This window comes from Schistocerca serialis, chromosome 6 (assembly GCF_023864345.2).
Source record: "Schistocerca serialis cubense isolate TAMUIC-IGC-003099 chromosome 6, iqSchSeri2.2, whole genome shotgun sequence".
NCBI lineage: Eukaryota > Metazoa > Arthropoda > Insecta > Orthoptera > Acrididae > Schistocerca > Schistocerca serialis.
In genome coordinates this window covers 475567910-475584256 of record NC_064643.1, presented here as the reverse complement: position 1 = coordinate 475584256, position 16347 = coordinate 475567910, and the positions used below count along the sequence as shown (strand labels likewise).

The 16347-nt window shown below is 39.9% G+C and overlaps 1 protein-coding gene across 1 annotated transcript in view; it reads right to left on the bottom strand.

Annotated features, from left to right (window-relative positions):
- LOC126484929 (trypsin alpha-like) overlaps positions 1-15952 on the bottom strand; it is a 151239-nt gene extending 135287 nt beyond the window's left edge. The window contains exon 1 of the mRNA XM_050108531.1: positions 15425-15952. Within this exon, the coding sequence (XP_049964488.1) occupies positions 15425-15952 (528 nt within the window). The remainder of the gene's footprint in view (positions 1-15424) is intronic.
- Positions 15953-16347: the final 395 nt, after the last annotated feature.

Here is a 16347-nt window from a genome sequence, read left to right as displayed (position 1 = left end):
GCAACAGAGCAGACAAGTTTGCGGGCCTTTTTGCGAGATGACAGGCACCTCGCCCAACGACTCACCGTGCTTTTGTTCAATTTCAGATGTCCGTAAATATTCTGCAAGTGCCTACGGATATCTGCGATACTCTGGTTGTCCGCCAAAAGAAACTCAATGACAGCTCCCTGCTTGAAATGAACCCCTTGTTACAGACGCCATTTTGAAGGCCACTTACAGTGCCGCCACCTATCGGGACTTCATGAAAATACAGGGGCGGAAGCGGGAATATTCCACAATATCCTACAAAAAATTCCGAATTTTTTCAGCATAAATTGGCGGAGAAAAAACTATGTTGCATTACTTGTTGAACGCCCCTCGTAAATCCCACCATGAAGCTCAGTGGTTTTCGCATTAAAAGTCCAAACCTCACGGTCATAAGCTGATTGTAAACTGTCGTTTTAAGACACACTGGAGGCATCGTGTTGATAGCACATTTAAGTATACCAAAGGAATGCAGTCATTTTTAATCTTCTCTTAATTTCTACCCCTGTGCATCTACTCTGTCCTTAGCTGCCCTATACACAGAAACTCATCCACTGGCCACATACCTTCTACTAATATGTAACATTTTCTTTTCAGTGCGTTGGTTGTTCATTATTATAGTTTTACTGGAACTGATTTTCAAGCGCACTTACAAAGTTGTGCTATTAAATTCTTTCATTTGCCACTGAAGCTTATCTATACTGGAGGTAAAGACTACAAAGTTATCAGCAAAGCGAACGTGAATCAGATAATTTCCATTAACAGATATGTAGTTCTTCTCCATTTCCTGAGTTTAACGATTTGATAACTTCTTCAATGACTCCTGAGAGTAGTTGTGGCAATATGGAATTTCGTAACCTGACATTTCCTTCATCTGCGTGACCAGACATCTGATGCCAAATACCTCTCGAAACTTATGAGGGGCTTGAATCTATTCTACACAGAATCGCTGCTAAATTGCCTTCCAAAGATGGACCAACACGCTACTAGCGGAAAAATGCTCCTGTCGGAGTACGAAAAATGCGAATATGTTACTGTTATTTAAAAGACACTGACTGAAAAGTACAGGGCGTTTATAAATGAATATCAGGGTTTTAACGCTTTACAATATTTATTATATTAAACTTACAGTTATAAATGATATGTCAGATGAAAGAGCAACTCAAACAGTTTTACCATGAACCTTATAAATGTTCGATGTGAGCGCCATCTGTCACACGGCACACATCAAGTCTATCGTCGAGTTCTTCCCAAACGTTGATAAGTGTGTCTTCAGTGATTGTAGCAACAGCTGCTTCAGCCCGGTTTCTTAATTCAGGGGGTCTGCTGGTAGTGGAGGCACATACACATCCTTGATGAAGCTCCAAAGGAAAAAATCGCTTGGCGTTAGGTCGGGTGAAGGTGGAGGCCTCTTGCAGCCTATCCAGTGCTTGGGTACAGTGAAGTTCAACCAATCGCGTACTTCGCTATGCCAGTGAGGTGGCATTTATAACGTTCTTGGTAAAACTGTTTGAGTTGCTGTTTCATTTGACATGTCATTTATAACTGTAAGTTTAATGTAATAAATATTATAAATCGTTAAAATACCGACATTCATTTAAAAACACCCTGTAGGATACCTGCTGCTTCATTCTATTTTCCTCAGCCTCTAGAAAAATGTTCCCGAAAATTTTGACATGGGAACATATTCGCAATTTTCTTTAGTATGCAGCTTACCTCATACCCCGTCTAATTCCTCTCACTGTAACTCCACTAGTCCATCGCTTAAACCGATCGTACCCATCTACATTCAGCTCAACTCATTGTCATTGTCTCTCTGTGTCTCTCTGTCATTGTCTCCCGTGTCACAGCCACAGTCCCCTCCGTTCTGCTCTACTACCAGAGTTTCCTCTCACTGTCAGTGTCTCCCTCTTGCTCTATCTTACCACTAATATCTCATTCCTCCCATCTCCACAGCTGCTGCCTCATCTCACTGTCACTATCTCTCTCTTCCTCGTTGCCATTGTCATATACTCTCTCTCTCTCTCTCTTATTATCACTGGCTCTCACCGACTTGTAGTATCTCTTTCTCTTTATTCGTGTCCCCGCTGTCCCACCTCCCTCTACACCCCCAGGATCCCCATAGTACTGTCTCCTTCACTGTCAACTATTTTCGACGACAACTTTGTCCCTTTCTTTCTCCCGCACTGACATTGTATCCTTCGCTCTTTCTGTAACACAGCCACTGCCTACCATCTTCCAATATTTATTAGTTTTCCATCTTCTTGACACTGTCTTCTTCTTTCTCAGCATAAAAAAGCTTAAATATGTTCGCATGAAAAACGTTCCAGGAAAATTTTTAAAGATGCTGAGGGAGGTAGAATGAGGCAGTTGGTACTCCACTTTCCAGTCACACCTTATTAAATAAACAGGAACATATTCGATTTTTTTGGTTTCCGATAGGAGCATGTTTCCGTTGGTTCCCCCCTTTCCCTTGCTGCATCAGAGCATGTTACTCGTACGAAAAGACATTTATTGGTGAGTAAAATTTAGATAGTTTACTTAGGTGAAATTGAAAAAACGCAAAATCAATTTTACACCTCATACCGGATTTTAACTGCAAAAAAAAAAAAAAAAAAAAAAAAAAAAAAAAAATGCATGTGCTACAGTAATGCAACATGGGGTTCCCTGATGATAAGGAAGACACTTTACAGCATATTTCTCCGAGCTACGTCACTTCTGTTAACCACGTTTTCGCCTCACACCGGATTTTACGTGCGTATATTGCGCGTACCTGTGGCGTAACTTAGAACCATCGTAACTCGGACACGGATAGAAATATGGAGAAAATTTTCAAGTTTTTTCGAGATTGGGATCTTAGGAAAACATTGTAAAGGTTGTTGGGATCTTGATACGATTTTTACCAACAGACTGATTAGCGAGTAAATTTCCTGCTACGCCGGACAAGTCGTATGGCCGTAGATAGTGGTACCCTTCGCAAGCTGGAGCAGGTGGAATGGCGATCATAGACAGAAAAAAATTTCTCTTCGAAAAAAAAATGGAGAGCCCCTAGTGTGAATGTAGCTCGTGGTTTTCACAAATGATGTCTCTCAAATCGTGGAAGCATACTGCGGGGAATTCGCATCTGAAACGTTTGTTCGGCAGTGCACACTATCTACAGATAAGAATGATATGGTATCGGAGTACCTTCACGATCACGTCGTTGGCTGAGAGCCTGTCAGCTGATACAACCCCACGTGTTTCCTTGAGGCCGAGAGCAATCCAGATAAAGAGATAGGGTCGAGAGTGCTGCACGAGGTGCGTGAAGTCTGTTTCGTTCTCCCCTTATTCAAATAGCAATAAAATAAAATATTTCTTTGACAGCAGTGCTGTGTGCGGGAAAGTTTCATTGTCGACGTTTATGTACTTTAGAACTATTGAGAAATAATATCAAATTGGTTTTTAGTAAGTTGCAGTTTACCTTAAATGCAGATGAAAGCAATAATAGGATAAGCATGTGGACTAATTTGAGAGAGGCAAAGAAAAATAGCATTTAATGTTCCACCTATGATGATGTCATTAGGGACGGAGCGAAAACTCTAATAGGACGTTTATAATGGCATCATTATAGACGCAACGAAGATTCAAATAGCACGAAAGTCGGGAGGGATGCCAGCCATGCCCTCATCTAGCATTGACGTTAGTAGAGTTAGGGAAACACAAACCTACACCGGTGGAAAAATTTAGTACACCTGAAAAGGCAACGTCGATTTTAACCCGCCGGCCGCTGGTGGCCGAGCGGTTCTGGCGCCACAGTCTGGAACCGCGCGACCGCTACGGTCGCAGGTTCGAATCCTGCCTCGGGCATGGATGTGTGTGTTGTCCTTAGGTTAGTTAGGTTTAAGTAGTTCTAAGTTCTAGGGGACTTATGACCTCAGCAGTTGAGTCCCATAGTGCTCAGAGCCATTTGAACCATTTGATTTTAATCCGATGATGGCATATGCCACCTGAGGGATAGTCGATGTACTGATAATGGTTTCAACGTCGTCCGACAACAGATAGCGTAGTAGCATAGCTACCAGAGAGCCTTTTGTGTCTACCTTTTAATGGAGAATGCTCACTGCCAGAAGCCTCAGTCTGGCGCAAACGTGTGAAGCAAGCACGCAGGCGACCATGCCTCAAAGACGGACTCTTGCTTGCTACAGCCAACTGAGCGAGTTTGAAAGGCCTGAAATTGTGCCCTTCCGAGCGGAGGGGCGGCCCTTTTGGAGAACTACCACACAAGTTGAACGTGCTGGTTCAGTTGTGTAATGACTTTGGTATTACTGGTCACATGAACATTCTTACAGCCGTAGACGAGGTTCTGGACGTCGACATAGCACAGGCGCCGGCAAGATTGTAAGGGCAGCAGCGACAGATTGTACAGCTACCACAGCACAGCCTAGAAAGCAAGAGGCCCGGGTTCGAATCCCGGTCAGGTATACGTTTTCACTCGTCGCCGCCGAGTCCGCGTAATGTCCTAATGCAGCTGACAGCATCATCCTTCCCCTCTCCTTTCCTTCCTCCCTCCCCCCCCCCCCCCAAACCTTCAATTTACGTGTACGGATAAGTGGCTTGAAAGCCCAAACGTGTCAACACGAACCGTTGCGAACCGGTTATTAGCAGTGGGACTACCTCTACCCCACCTTCCACTCGCACGACAGCACCGGCGTGCACGGCTCGGCTGCCGCCGTCAGATGGCAGCACTTGGAAGATGGAATGGCCCGCGTTAGTCTGCAGCGATGAAAGCAAGATTCTGCCTGCACGCTAGTGATGTTTGAGCGTACGACGTAGACCTGGAGAGCGCTGTCTCGTAGAGTGTATTCATCCAAGACACACTGACCACACCCCAGGCCGTATGGTCTAGGTTGCGATAAGCAATGACTCTCGTTCTCTTTTGGCGTTTCTGGAGGGAGCGCTAACGAACACTCGATATGTTCAGAACGTTGTTAGGGTCGTTCTTTTGCCGTTGTTGCAACAGAAAGGAGATGTGTTATTCTAAACGGATAATACTCGCACATACACTACCCTTGAAACTAAGCATGCCCTGCAAGACGTGCAGCAACTTTCCTGGCCAGCGCAATCTGCGGACTTGTCTCCAAGCGAACACGTGTGGGGCATGATGGGACGAGAGGAGAGTCGTACGACTCGTCAACCAACAACTCTTACAGAACTACGTGAACAGGTCAAGCAGGCGTGTCATGATGCATCCCATAACAGCATTCGCCGTCTGTACGATCGACTGTATGCCAGATTCAGGGCCTAAATTGCCGCCTGTGGAGGCTACACCACGAACTGTTACGGGTATTTAACAATGGGTCGATACCTTGTACCTCAGAACCGCTTTTTCTGTTGATCTGTAAATATAATCGTTTCATGTACTCCTTGCACTGTTGCAACAACAAATCTTGAGTGAATTGAAAGTCCCTAAAAGAGGCAAGGAAAGCGTTTCTGAAGAAGAGAAATTTGTTAACATCGAATATAGATTTAAGTGTCAGGAATTCGTTTCTGAAAGTATTTGTATGGACTGTAGCCACGTATGGAAGTGAAACATGAACGAGAAGTAGTTTGGACAAGAAGAGAATAGAAGCTTTCGAAATACGGTGCTACAGAAGAATGCTGAAGATTAGATGGGTAGATCACATAACTAATGAGGAGGTGTTTAATAGAATTGGGGAGAAGAGGAGTTTGTGGCACAAGAAGAAGGTACCGGTTGGTATGACATGTTCTGAGGCATCAGGGGATCACAAATTTAGCATTGGAGGGCAGCGTGGAGGGTAAAAATCGTAGAGGGAGACCAAGAGATGAATACATTAAGCAGATTCAGAAGGATGTAGGTTGCAGTAAGTACTGGGAGATGAAGAAGCTTGCACAGGATAGAGTAGCATGGAGTGCTGCATCAAACCAGTCTGAGGACTGAAGACCACAACAACAACAACAAAAGAGGCTGAACAGGGACTTGAACTCCGTTTCTCTTAGATGTCAATCAAGTGCCTTAGCCACGCGTCATCTTTTTGTGTGGATGTTCTCGGTATGAAATTAGTGCTACGTTTGTAGATTCTGTGTCCAGGGGTAACATCACGATGGGGCGTGAGATGGGCTGAAAATACAATGATCACGCAAAGCATTATGATCACTGCACATTGCATGATTAAATATAGCCTGGTAGCTTTGATGGCTTGTGACATGGTAAGCGAAGTTTATGAAATGAGCAGAGTCGCAGGTCCAGTTGAACCGGCCGATGTAGCCGAGAAGTTGTAGGCGCTTCAGTTGGGAACCGCCCGACCGCTACGGTCGCAGGTTCGAATCCTGCCTCGGGCATGGATGTGTGTGATGTCCTTAGGTTAGTTGGGTTTAAGTAGTTTTAAGTTGTAGAGGACTGTTGACCTCAGATGTTAAGTCCAATAGTGCTTAGAGCCGATTTAACCATTTGCATATCGAGCTGTTCTAGCGAAGATACGGGCCGCAAATGGGAAAATCCACTGACATGAGCGACTTTGACAATGGCCAGAGTCTTATGGCCCGGCGCTTGGGAACAAGCATCTTGATAACAGCGTAGCTAGACGGCTGTTCACGTGCTACTGTCGTGAGCATCAATGAAATGCGGTTGTAGGACGTTGTAGCCACGAGTTGTTGGACGTCCACGCCTTATCACAGAAAGTCGATGTCAGAGCATCACCAGCTCTGTAAAACAGGGTATACGGCGATCTGTGGGAATTCTGTACAGAGTACATAGTGCTGGCACTAGTGTATCACATCACTGTACAGTGCACGGCTATCCGCAGCAGGCAGCCTGTGCGTGATCCTATGTTAACCTAACCACGTCGACAGTAACGACGGCAGTGGTCACTGGAGCACTGAAATTAGACAGTGGATTAATGGGAGTGTGTCGTGTGGTCGGATGAATTATGTTTCTTGTTATATCCTCTCGATGGTCGCATTCGAGAGAAACACCGTCATCCAGACGAGCAACTTCTCTAAACATGCTCCTGACCACGGTGGGAGCAGTATTGTGCTATGGAGGACATCAACCTCGGCTTCCAAGGTACCTTAGGTAATAATCGAAGTACCATGAAAGCTGTGCACTACGTGAGCACTATTGCCTGCCAAGTGTAACACTTCAGGCTCGTTGTCGTGCCCGATGATGATGGCATCCTCCCACAAGATAACTGTGTTACAAGGCCAGTTGCTACTACAGTGGTTTGGAAAACATAATAGTGAACTCGCGCGTTGATGTCTTGGGCACCAAATACACCGAGCTGAATCCAATGTAACACTTCTGGGGCACTATCTGGCATTAGATCCGTGCGCATCAACCACCGACTTGTAATTTACGGGAATTGCGTGACCTGTGCGCTAAACGTTTGGTGCCCCATATCTCTAGAAACATACATATGACATCGTACGCCTATGTACAGGCTCCGAAGAACGTCTGCTATACTGCATGTCAGAGGTGCGCCAACACTTTCTTAAGCAATGGTCATAAGGTTTCAGCCTATTATTCTACATGTAAACCTGTTGTAGTAAAGGCGAATTTTCGATTTATAGTGAGAATTCGGGAAGAGCGCAGTGTGTTTACGAAGAAGATCACGAGTAAGTCTCTCGTGGGAGTATTAGTACCCTGACTAGTTGTACTTTAAACATAGCTGCGCTACAGCAACGGTTCCACGTAAATCAGACTAAGAGCAGCCGACCAGTTGCAAAGGATAAAGTAATCTTTACCTAGGTTTCAATAGATATAAATCTATCTTCTTCAGAAGACGGCCTGGGGACAATGAACATCGTAATATATATTAAGGTATAAAACATGAGTCAAGAATGAAGTTTAACATATATTAGGAAAATATTGTATTACAAGATGTGAGAAAGGTTCTTGGTACTTACAGTATTATAACAGCATGAAGTGATATGTCCTTATCGTTTAGGCAAACATCTGCATAGTTACATTAATCATATAAAATATAGCCCTGAAAACAGGGTTTGTCAGACAAATAAAATAGGTACATAGAAGTTGCAGAGCGCCTAAGCGACTGAGTAAAATCGGCCAGCGTAGTAGCACAGCGGCCAGGGCAGGTGGCGCTCATGTCGCGAACTATGTGCCGATAGGCGTACTGAAGTAACATTTGAAACATCAATATTAAATGCGTTCTTAAATAGAGTGATAATAAATAAAATGGCAAGCATTTAACACTCCCGTTATGACATTGTGGGAGGTATAGGAACAATAACGTAGATACATACATCAAAAAGACAGGTGGCGCTTCCGCCGTGAGTTACATGCAGTGGTCTATATAGCCAAAATATAAAAGTTATATTACCATATTAGTGAAGCCCATAGAACATATATAAGTCAAACATCAAGAACAATCAGTAATGGCTTTTAAGAAAATTACGAGACCTGGTCTACAATCCAGTTACTACGTAATATAGAATAAGAGAAAATTACATGAGGGCCGCTGTAGTGGCAGCCATACATCGTGAGAAGAACACATTATATGAACGGTAGTAAACTGAAAGATTTGAAAGTGCATTATAGCTTCCTGAGGAAATAGACTACTGAGGTTACTAGCATTAATGTTATATATTAAACAGTACGGGTTTAAAGCCTTCGAAAAATTGTTTACAGGCAAGGTTCAACTGATCATTCAGTATATTGCCGTCTTTGAGCTCTAGATGTTTAAAAATAAATAGCTCTTCCCACAGATCTAGTCTCCGTCCTTTGATCTGTCTATGTAGGATAACCGTGTCTTCTAACTGTTTAGGCGTATGGCCGGTTATCAAGAGGTGTTCAGCAAAGGTAGAGTTGCGAATATTTGTTCCTTTTTTACCTAAAAGATGTTCTTTATATCGTGTTTTCACAGCTCTGCCGGTTTGACCAATATAATAAGAGGGGCAGTTATTACAGGTTAGCTTGTAAATACCTGAATTAGAAAACCAGTCGCTGGCAATCTCTACTGACTGTACAAGATTTCTTTTTAAACTGTTATCTGTAGAAAAGGAGACGTTACAGTTATATTTTTTATTTAGAAGACGTTTAATCCTATACGATAAGTTACCCAGGAAAGGGATGGAAATAAATTTTTTAGTTTCTGTGGTATCCGTGGGGAGAATATTTCTCAAAGTCGAACATTTTTGGGAGATTTTCTTATTGAGCAGGTAATCGATCATATTCTGGTTATACCCATTATTAACCGCAATCGCTTTGATGACATTCAATTCCTTTTTTTGATCCGCAGGTGATAAAGGAGTGGTTATCATCCGGTGAATGGCGGAATGAAAAAATGCCAATTTATGAGCTTTTGGATGGGTTGAGTCAGCAGGAATGACATTATCTGAATATGTTTCCTTGCGGAAGATATTAAAATGGAAGGAATTATCTTCTATAGAAATTGTTAAATCGAGAAAATTAAGTTCACGTTTATCATTTTGAAGTTCTTTTGTGAAGGAAATTTTTTCATGTAAACCGTTGAAAGTGTTAAAGAGATGCTCTAACTCATGATCAGTGCCATCAAAAGCAATGAAAATGTCATCAACATACCATGCATAATAGCGGATTTTGTGGCGTAATTCTGAACTTGAATTGAAGAACGTTGTTTCCAGGGCGTTAATGAAAACCTCTGCTAGAATACCGGCGAGGGGGCTACCCATTGCTAGACCATCTGGCTGTACATACATTTTCCCATTAAATGTGAAGTAATTGTATTTTAAAATGACCTTAAGCAAACCAATGAGTTCGGCAATCTGAGTTTCACTTAATTTTTTATGTTTCAGAAGATTCTCTTTTACAAGGTCTATGGTTTCATCAACCGGAACATTTGTGTAAAGGCTGACGATGTCAAAAGACACCAGTCTAGTGTCAGGTGTACAACTTATAGATTGAATATTGTTAATTAATTCCTTACTGTTTTTTACAGAAAAATTATTTTCAAATGTGAAAGCATCTTTAATTTTAAAATGGAGGCGCCTAGCAAGTGTGTGATGTGGACTACCTATACCATTCACTATAGGGCGGATCGGGTGATTTTGTTTATGCAATTTAAACTGACTTCTGAGCACTGGTGGTTTAGGGTTCATATTTATAAGCCCTTTCTTTTGGAACTTATTAAACAAGCTGACGGAATTCGTTAAAGTACGCCGGATTTCATTTTGCAGTTCAGTAGTAGGATCTACAGTAACCTCAGTGATGTCGTTTTCCTCAAAAAACTTTACAGTCTTCTCTATATATTCATTTTTGTAAGCCACGACCACGGTGTTCCCTTTGTCACTCTTAGTGACTAAGGCGTCGTGCTCTCTAAGTTTATGATTAATGCTTTTTATTATACTATATTCGCCCGATTGCTTATTAGGAGATAATTTAATTTCTTTTTCTATTATGTTGTTACATTCGTAGGCACATTTGACTTGCTCCGTTTTCTCTAATTTCAGAGATTCTAAACCGATTTTTAGATCTACAATGAGATTACAAATAACTGGATATTTATCGAGTTTAGCAGGCAAGTTATATTTAAGGCCTTTACACAACAAGTCATTTTCGGCCTGCGTAAAAGAAATATTGGTTTTATTTAGTACTCTATCGTAAAATAGGTGCTTAACACTGTTGTCTGCTGTATTATCACTTTTAAAATTAAAGATGCTTTCACATTTGAAAATAATTTTTCTGTAAAAAACAGTAAGGAATTAATTAACAATATTCAATCTATAAGTTGTACACCTGACACTAGACTGGTGTCCTTTGACATCGTCAGCCTTTACACAAATGTTCCGGTTGATGAAACCATAGACCATGTAAAAGAGAATCTTCTGAAACATAAAAAATTAAGTGAAACTCAGATTGCCGAACTCATTGGTTTGCTTAAGGTCATTTTAAAATACAATTACTTCACATTTAATGGGAAAATGTATGTACAGCCAGATGGTCTAGCAATGGGTAGCCCCCTCGCCGGTATTCTAGCAGAGGTTTTCATTAACGCCCTGGAAACAACGTTCTTCAATTCAAGTTCAGAATTACGCCACAAAATCCGCTATTATGCACGGTATGTTGATGACATTTTCATTGCTTTTGATGGCACTGATCATGAGTTAGAGCATCTCTTTAACACTTTCAACGGTTTACATGAAAAAATTTCCTTCACAAAAGAACTTCAAAATGATAAACGTGAACTTAATTTTCTCGATTTAACAATTTCTATAGAAGATAATTCCTTCCATTTTAATATCTTCCGCAAGGAAACATATTCAGATAATGTCATTCCTGCTGACTCAACCCATCCAAAAGCTCATAAATTGGCATTTTTTCATTCCGCCATTCACCGGATGATAACCACTCCTTTATCACCTGCGGATCAAAAAAAGGAATTGAATGTCATCAAAGCGATTGCGGTTAATAATGGGTATAACCAGAATATGATCGATTACCTGCTCAATAAGAAAATCTCCCAAAAATGTTCGACTTTGAGAAATATTCTCCCCACGGATACCACAGAAACTAAAAAATTTATTTCCATCCCTTTCCTGGGTAACTTATCGTATAGGATTAAACGTCTTCTAAATAAAAAATATAACTGTAACGCCTCCTTTTCTACAGATAACAGTTTAAAAAGAAATCTTGTACAGTCAGTAGAGATTGCCAGCGATTGGTTTTCTAATTCAGGTATTTACAAGCTAACCTGTAATAACTGCCCCTCTTATTATATTGGTCAAACCGGCAGAGCTGTGAAAACACGATATAAAGAACATCTTTTAGGTAAAAAAGGAACAAATATTCGCAACTCTACCTTTGCTGAACACCTCTTGATAACCGGCCATACGCCTAAACAGTTAGAAGACACGGTTATCCTACATAGACAGGTCAAAGGACGGAGACTAGATCTGTGGGAAGAGCTATTTATTTTTAAACATCTAGAGCTCAAAGATGGCAATATATTTATTTATTTATTTTATCCATCTTTCAGCACCTACATGCAATCGATGTCATCAGAAGAGTTACAGCTATTTGTACATTATGTTTTACATACCAAAATATTACATAGTAAAAATATGGCAATGTTGTAAACTATTAGCTTACAACAGCCTCTACACCTAGATCCATACATAACAGTAAGCCATAATTTATCAGCATTAACATGCAATCAATGTTGTCAGAAGTATTATAGCTATTTGTACATTATGTTTCATATAGCAAAAATATTACATGGAAAAAAAAAAGATAGTGTTGTACCCTATTAGCTTATAGCTAGCTGTCTCTACATCCATAACTATACATAATAGTAAGCCTTAGTTTATCAATAAATTAGATCATCTTTACAACTATTCTGAAATTCTTCTACACTGTAGAAAGTATTTTTCTTCATCCACACTTTGGTTTTAGTTTTGAAAATATCCATTGAAACCAATTGAGCCTGTACGGGTAAAGTGTTGAATAATTTTATGCCTATGTATTCATAGCTAGATTGGGTTTTCTTAAGCCTGGTTGTGGGTATATCAATCATATTTGTTTGTCGAGTATTGTGTTGATGAACCGATTTCCTTATAGTGTAGTTGTTTAAGTTTTCTTTTATGTTTAATAGGCAACAATATACGTAAAGAGATGGGACTGTGAGAATTTTTAAGTCTCTAAAATAAGGTCTACATGAGGTCTTGTTGTCTGTGATTCCGTACAAACGTCTAATTGCTTTCTTCTGCCAAGTGAAAATTTTTTTGGCTCCTGGAGAGTTACCCCATAAAAGAATGCCATATTGTAGATGGCAATGAAAGAAGGCATAGTATGACTGAAGCAATAAATCTTGTGTAACACATGTGTGTAGTTTGGCTAGTAGGTAGATAACTCGTGATAGCTTTCGACATACATAATCTGTATGTGTGTCCCAAATTAATTTTGAGTCAATGTGTATTCCTAGTAGTTTAACAGATGATAACTCCATGTTACTGTTTGATAAACTGAAGATTATCTTGACAGTCTTTTCAGGGTTCATAGATAAGTCATTAGCTTTAAACCACATATTAGATATTTTGAGACACTCTTCACTTTCCTCCTTCAATATGTTGATATCCTTTCCAGAATTAGCTAATGTTGTGTCATCAGCATAGAGGATAGATTTACAGGGTAAGTTGTTCGGAAAGTCATTTACAAACAATATAAATAGTAGATGGCCAAGCACTGAGCCCTGAGGAACACCTCGTTTTATACTTAAAGTCTGTGACTGTTGGTCATTATGCTTTACTATTTGTTTTCTATTGCTGAGGTATGATTCAATTAGTGAGAGTTCCAGGTGTTTGATTCCATAGCAACACAGTTTATCTAATAATAATTTGTGGTTAACTGAGTCGAAAGCCTTACTCAAGTCAATTAGAATGGCTTCAGCAGATAATTCTGACTCAAATGCACTTAGTACAAAAGAGATAAGGTTTTCAACTGCTTTGACTGTTGATAAGTTTGACCTGAATCCATACTGAGAATCATTTAATATATTATTGTCTGATAGGTGTATGCATATTTGCTGCATTATGCAATGTTCTATTATTTTTGAAAGAATAGGCACAAGTGAGATTGGTCTATAATTATTGATACAGGACTTGTCACCCTTTTTGTATAATGGTATGACAACTGTTTTTTTGAGACATTCTGGAAAGTGTCCACTCGAGAGCATCCAGTTTATCAGTATGCAAAGGGGGTATGTTATGAGATCTACAACTTTTTTAATTACATAGTTTGACAGGCCATACACATCTTCAGATCTAGAGTATCCTAATTTAGAGGTTGCTTTAATTATATCAGTTACTTGTACTTCTCTCCATTTACAAGCTGACACTATGTTTGTAATGTTTTGTTGAAAATTTCTGCCAGATATGGGGTGAGAAATAGGTGTATGTGTTGAATTGGAATTCTGGTTGCTATGGGTTGGAAGGCTAAGATTGGCAGAGTTGACAAAAAAGTGATTGAAATCATCAGCAGTGACGTTAGCAGCATTTGTGTTGTCTTTGTAGTTTATATCCATACCTAGCTCTGCTTTTATTACTTTCCATGCAGCCTTACATTTATTGTGTGATTTTTTAATGAAATCACTATTTGCCTTATACTTGGCTATTTTAATTTCAGATCTATATTTTCTTTTCAGGTTTTTGTAAGTTTCTTTATCTACTGCTCCCTTTTTGACCTTATTGTGACAAGTAATTACCAATAGTCTCAGTTTTTGTAATTGGGGTGAAAACCACTTCTGTAAAGTTGAGTGGCTAGGTTTCCTAACATTTTTGTTTTTTTGTTTTTTAACCAGTGGACAGCATGTGTGGAAGATTTCAGAAATGATTTTGAGGAATGTGCTGAAGGCTTCATCAACATTTCTGGAGGAATGTATAACAGTATTCCAATCTATAGACTTAAGTTCTTCTCTATACTTGCTAATATTTGTATCTGTAGATAGTCTGACACACTGAGTTTGTTCCTCGTCTTCTTTTGGTTTTTTAGTAATTAGTTTCACCCATATACCTCTATGGTCTGACAGGTAATCGACATTAAGTAAGCCTAGCTCAAAATCACATTTGTATACATTTGTTATTAGATTGTCAAGACAGGAGGAGTGCCTTGTAGGACTTTCATTAGCACAAAAGAGATTATAGGATCTTAACATATTTACTAAATTAACATTTCTGGCTGTCATTTTCCTAATGTCTATGTTTAGATCCCCAAAGATTAAAATTTTGTATTTAGTATATTTTTGTATACTGATCACAAGTTTTTCTAAACGTTCTATAAATTGTTCTACATTACTTTCAGGAGTGTGATATAAAGACACAGTTATGAGCTGTATACTAGGTATAATAAAAGCAGCTGCTTCAAAAACACCTTTAGTGCATAGGTCACTAACTTCAAGAACAGAAAACTTTAGGTCTAGATCATTGCTAATATATATGGATGAACCCCCATAGGATTCACTGGGTCTGCAGAAGTATGTAGCTAATCTGAAACCTGATGGTACATACAATTTTATATCCTCTTCCTTTAACCAATGTTCGTTTATACATAAAATCATTCTTTTGTTACTTTTTAATAGTATACCAAGCTCATCAGCTTTATTTTTCAGAGACCTGACATTTAAGTGCAGAAATAAGATAGAGTTACTGTCACAGGAGGGGAGGAGTACAGTATTATGGGGCAATGGAGAACATTTAATTGTTTTTTCAGCCCTGGAATCTACGTTAGGTGGCGGTTGGACTTCCTTGGGATAAACCATAAAAAATCTTCATTTCTCTTAGGTAATTTTTTGGGTCTGTTTGAAACACGGTTGGAAGTTTGTTTCACTTTACTGTCCACAAGTTTTATAGGAACGTGTTTTCCCAAATCATTTGGTATCACTTCATCATGAGACAAAGATGATACTTTACTTACTGTGACTGGTCTATTCTTTTCTGCTACTCTTGAAGGTGATGGAGGAGGAGCTTGTACTGTTTCTGCTGTTGGTGAAGTTGGTTTAGTTGCTGCTGGTGGAGGAGTTGTTTCTGCTATTGCTGGTAAAGGAGTTGGTTCTACTACTGCTGGTGTGGGAGATGGTGCTGCTGCTATAGGAACTAGTTCTACTGCTGGAGGAGTTGCTTCTGCTGTTGCTGATGGTGTTTCTTCTGCTATTTCTGGTGAAGTAGTTTGTGCTGTTACTGCTGGTGAGGGAGATGGTGTTACTGCTGTAGGAGCTCGTTCTAATACTGGAGGAGTTACTTCTGCTGTTACTGAACGTGGTTCTTCTGACGCTGCTGTTGATTCTACTTCTGTTAGTATTGCTTCTTTAGGTACTTCTGCTGCATTTTCTGTTACTGTATCTAATTCTGCATCAGTCACTCCTAGAGATACTTTCTGTGATGATGATACAGGTACCACTGAAGATGTTGTTGGTAAGTATTGCAGTCTCTGAATAATTTCCATTAGCTTTAATGTAACAAGTTGCTTTCCAAGGCCATTTAAGTGCAGCCCGTGAGTAGTGTGGAATCTGCGTCCAATGGTATTAATATTAACAACAGAAACATTTCTATATTGTTTGCATATACTGGAAAAAAGTTCATTGGCGGCACTAATTTCCTTGTTTACACACGACCAGGACATCAAGTCGTACCTTTGTGGTATATTTACGAGGATAACGTTTGTATGACTTAGTTCAGATAAACACTTGTTTAATTCGCAACAGGCTTTAGATGTATCATTTTGATAAATGTCATTAGATCCACCAAAGAGGACAACAAAATCTTTCGAAGACAGCTTTTTTATTTCTTCAGAAAAAACTAGTTTTCTTATTTCTGAGAGGGGCGCCCCAGGCTTTACAA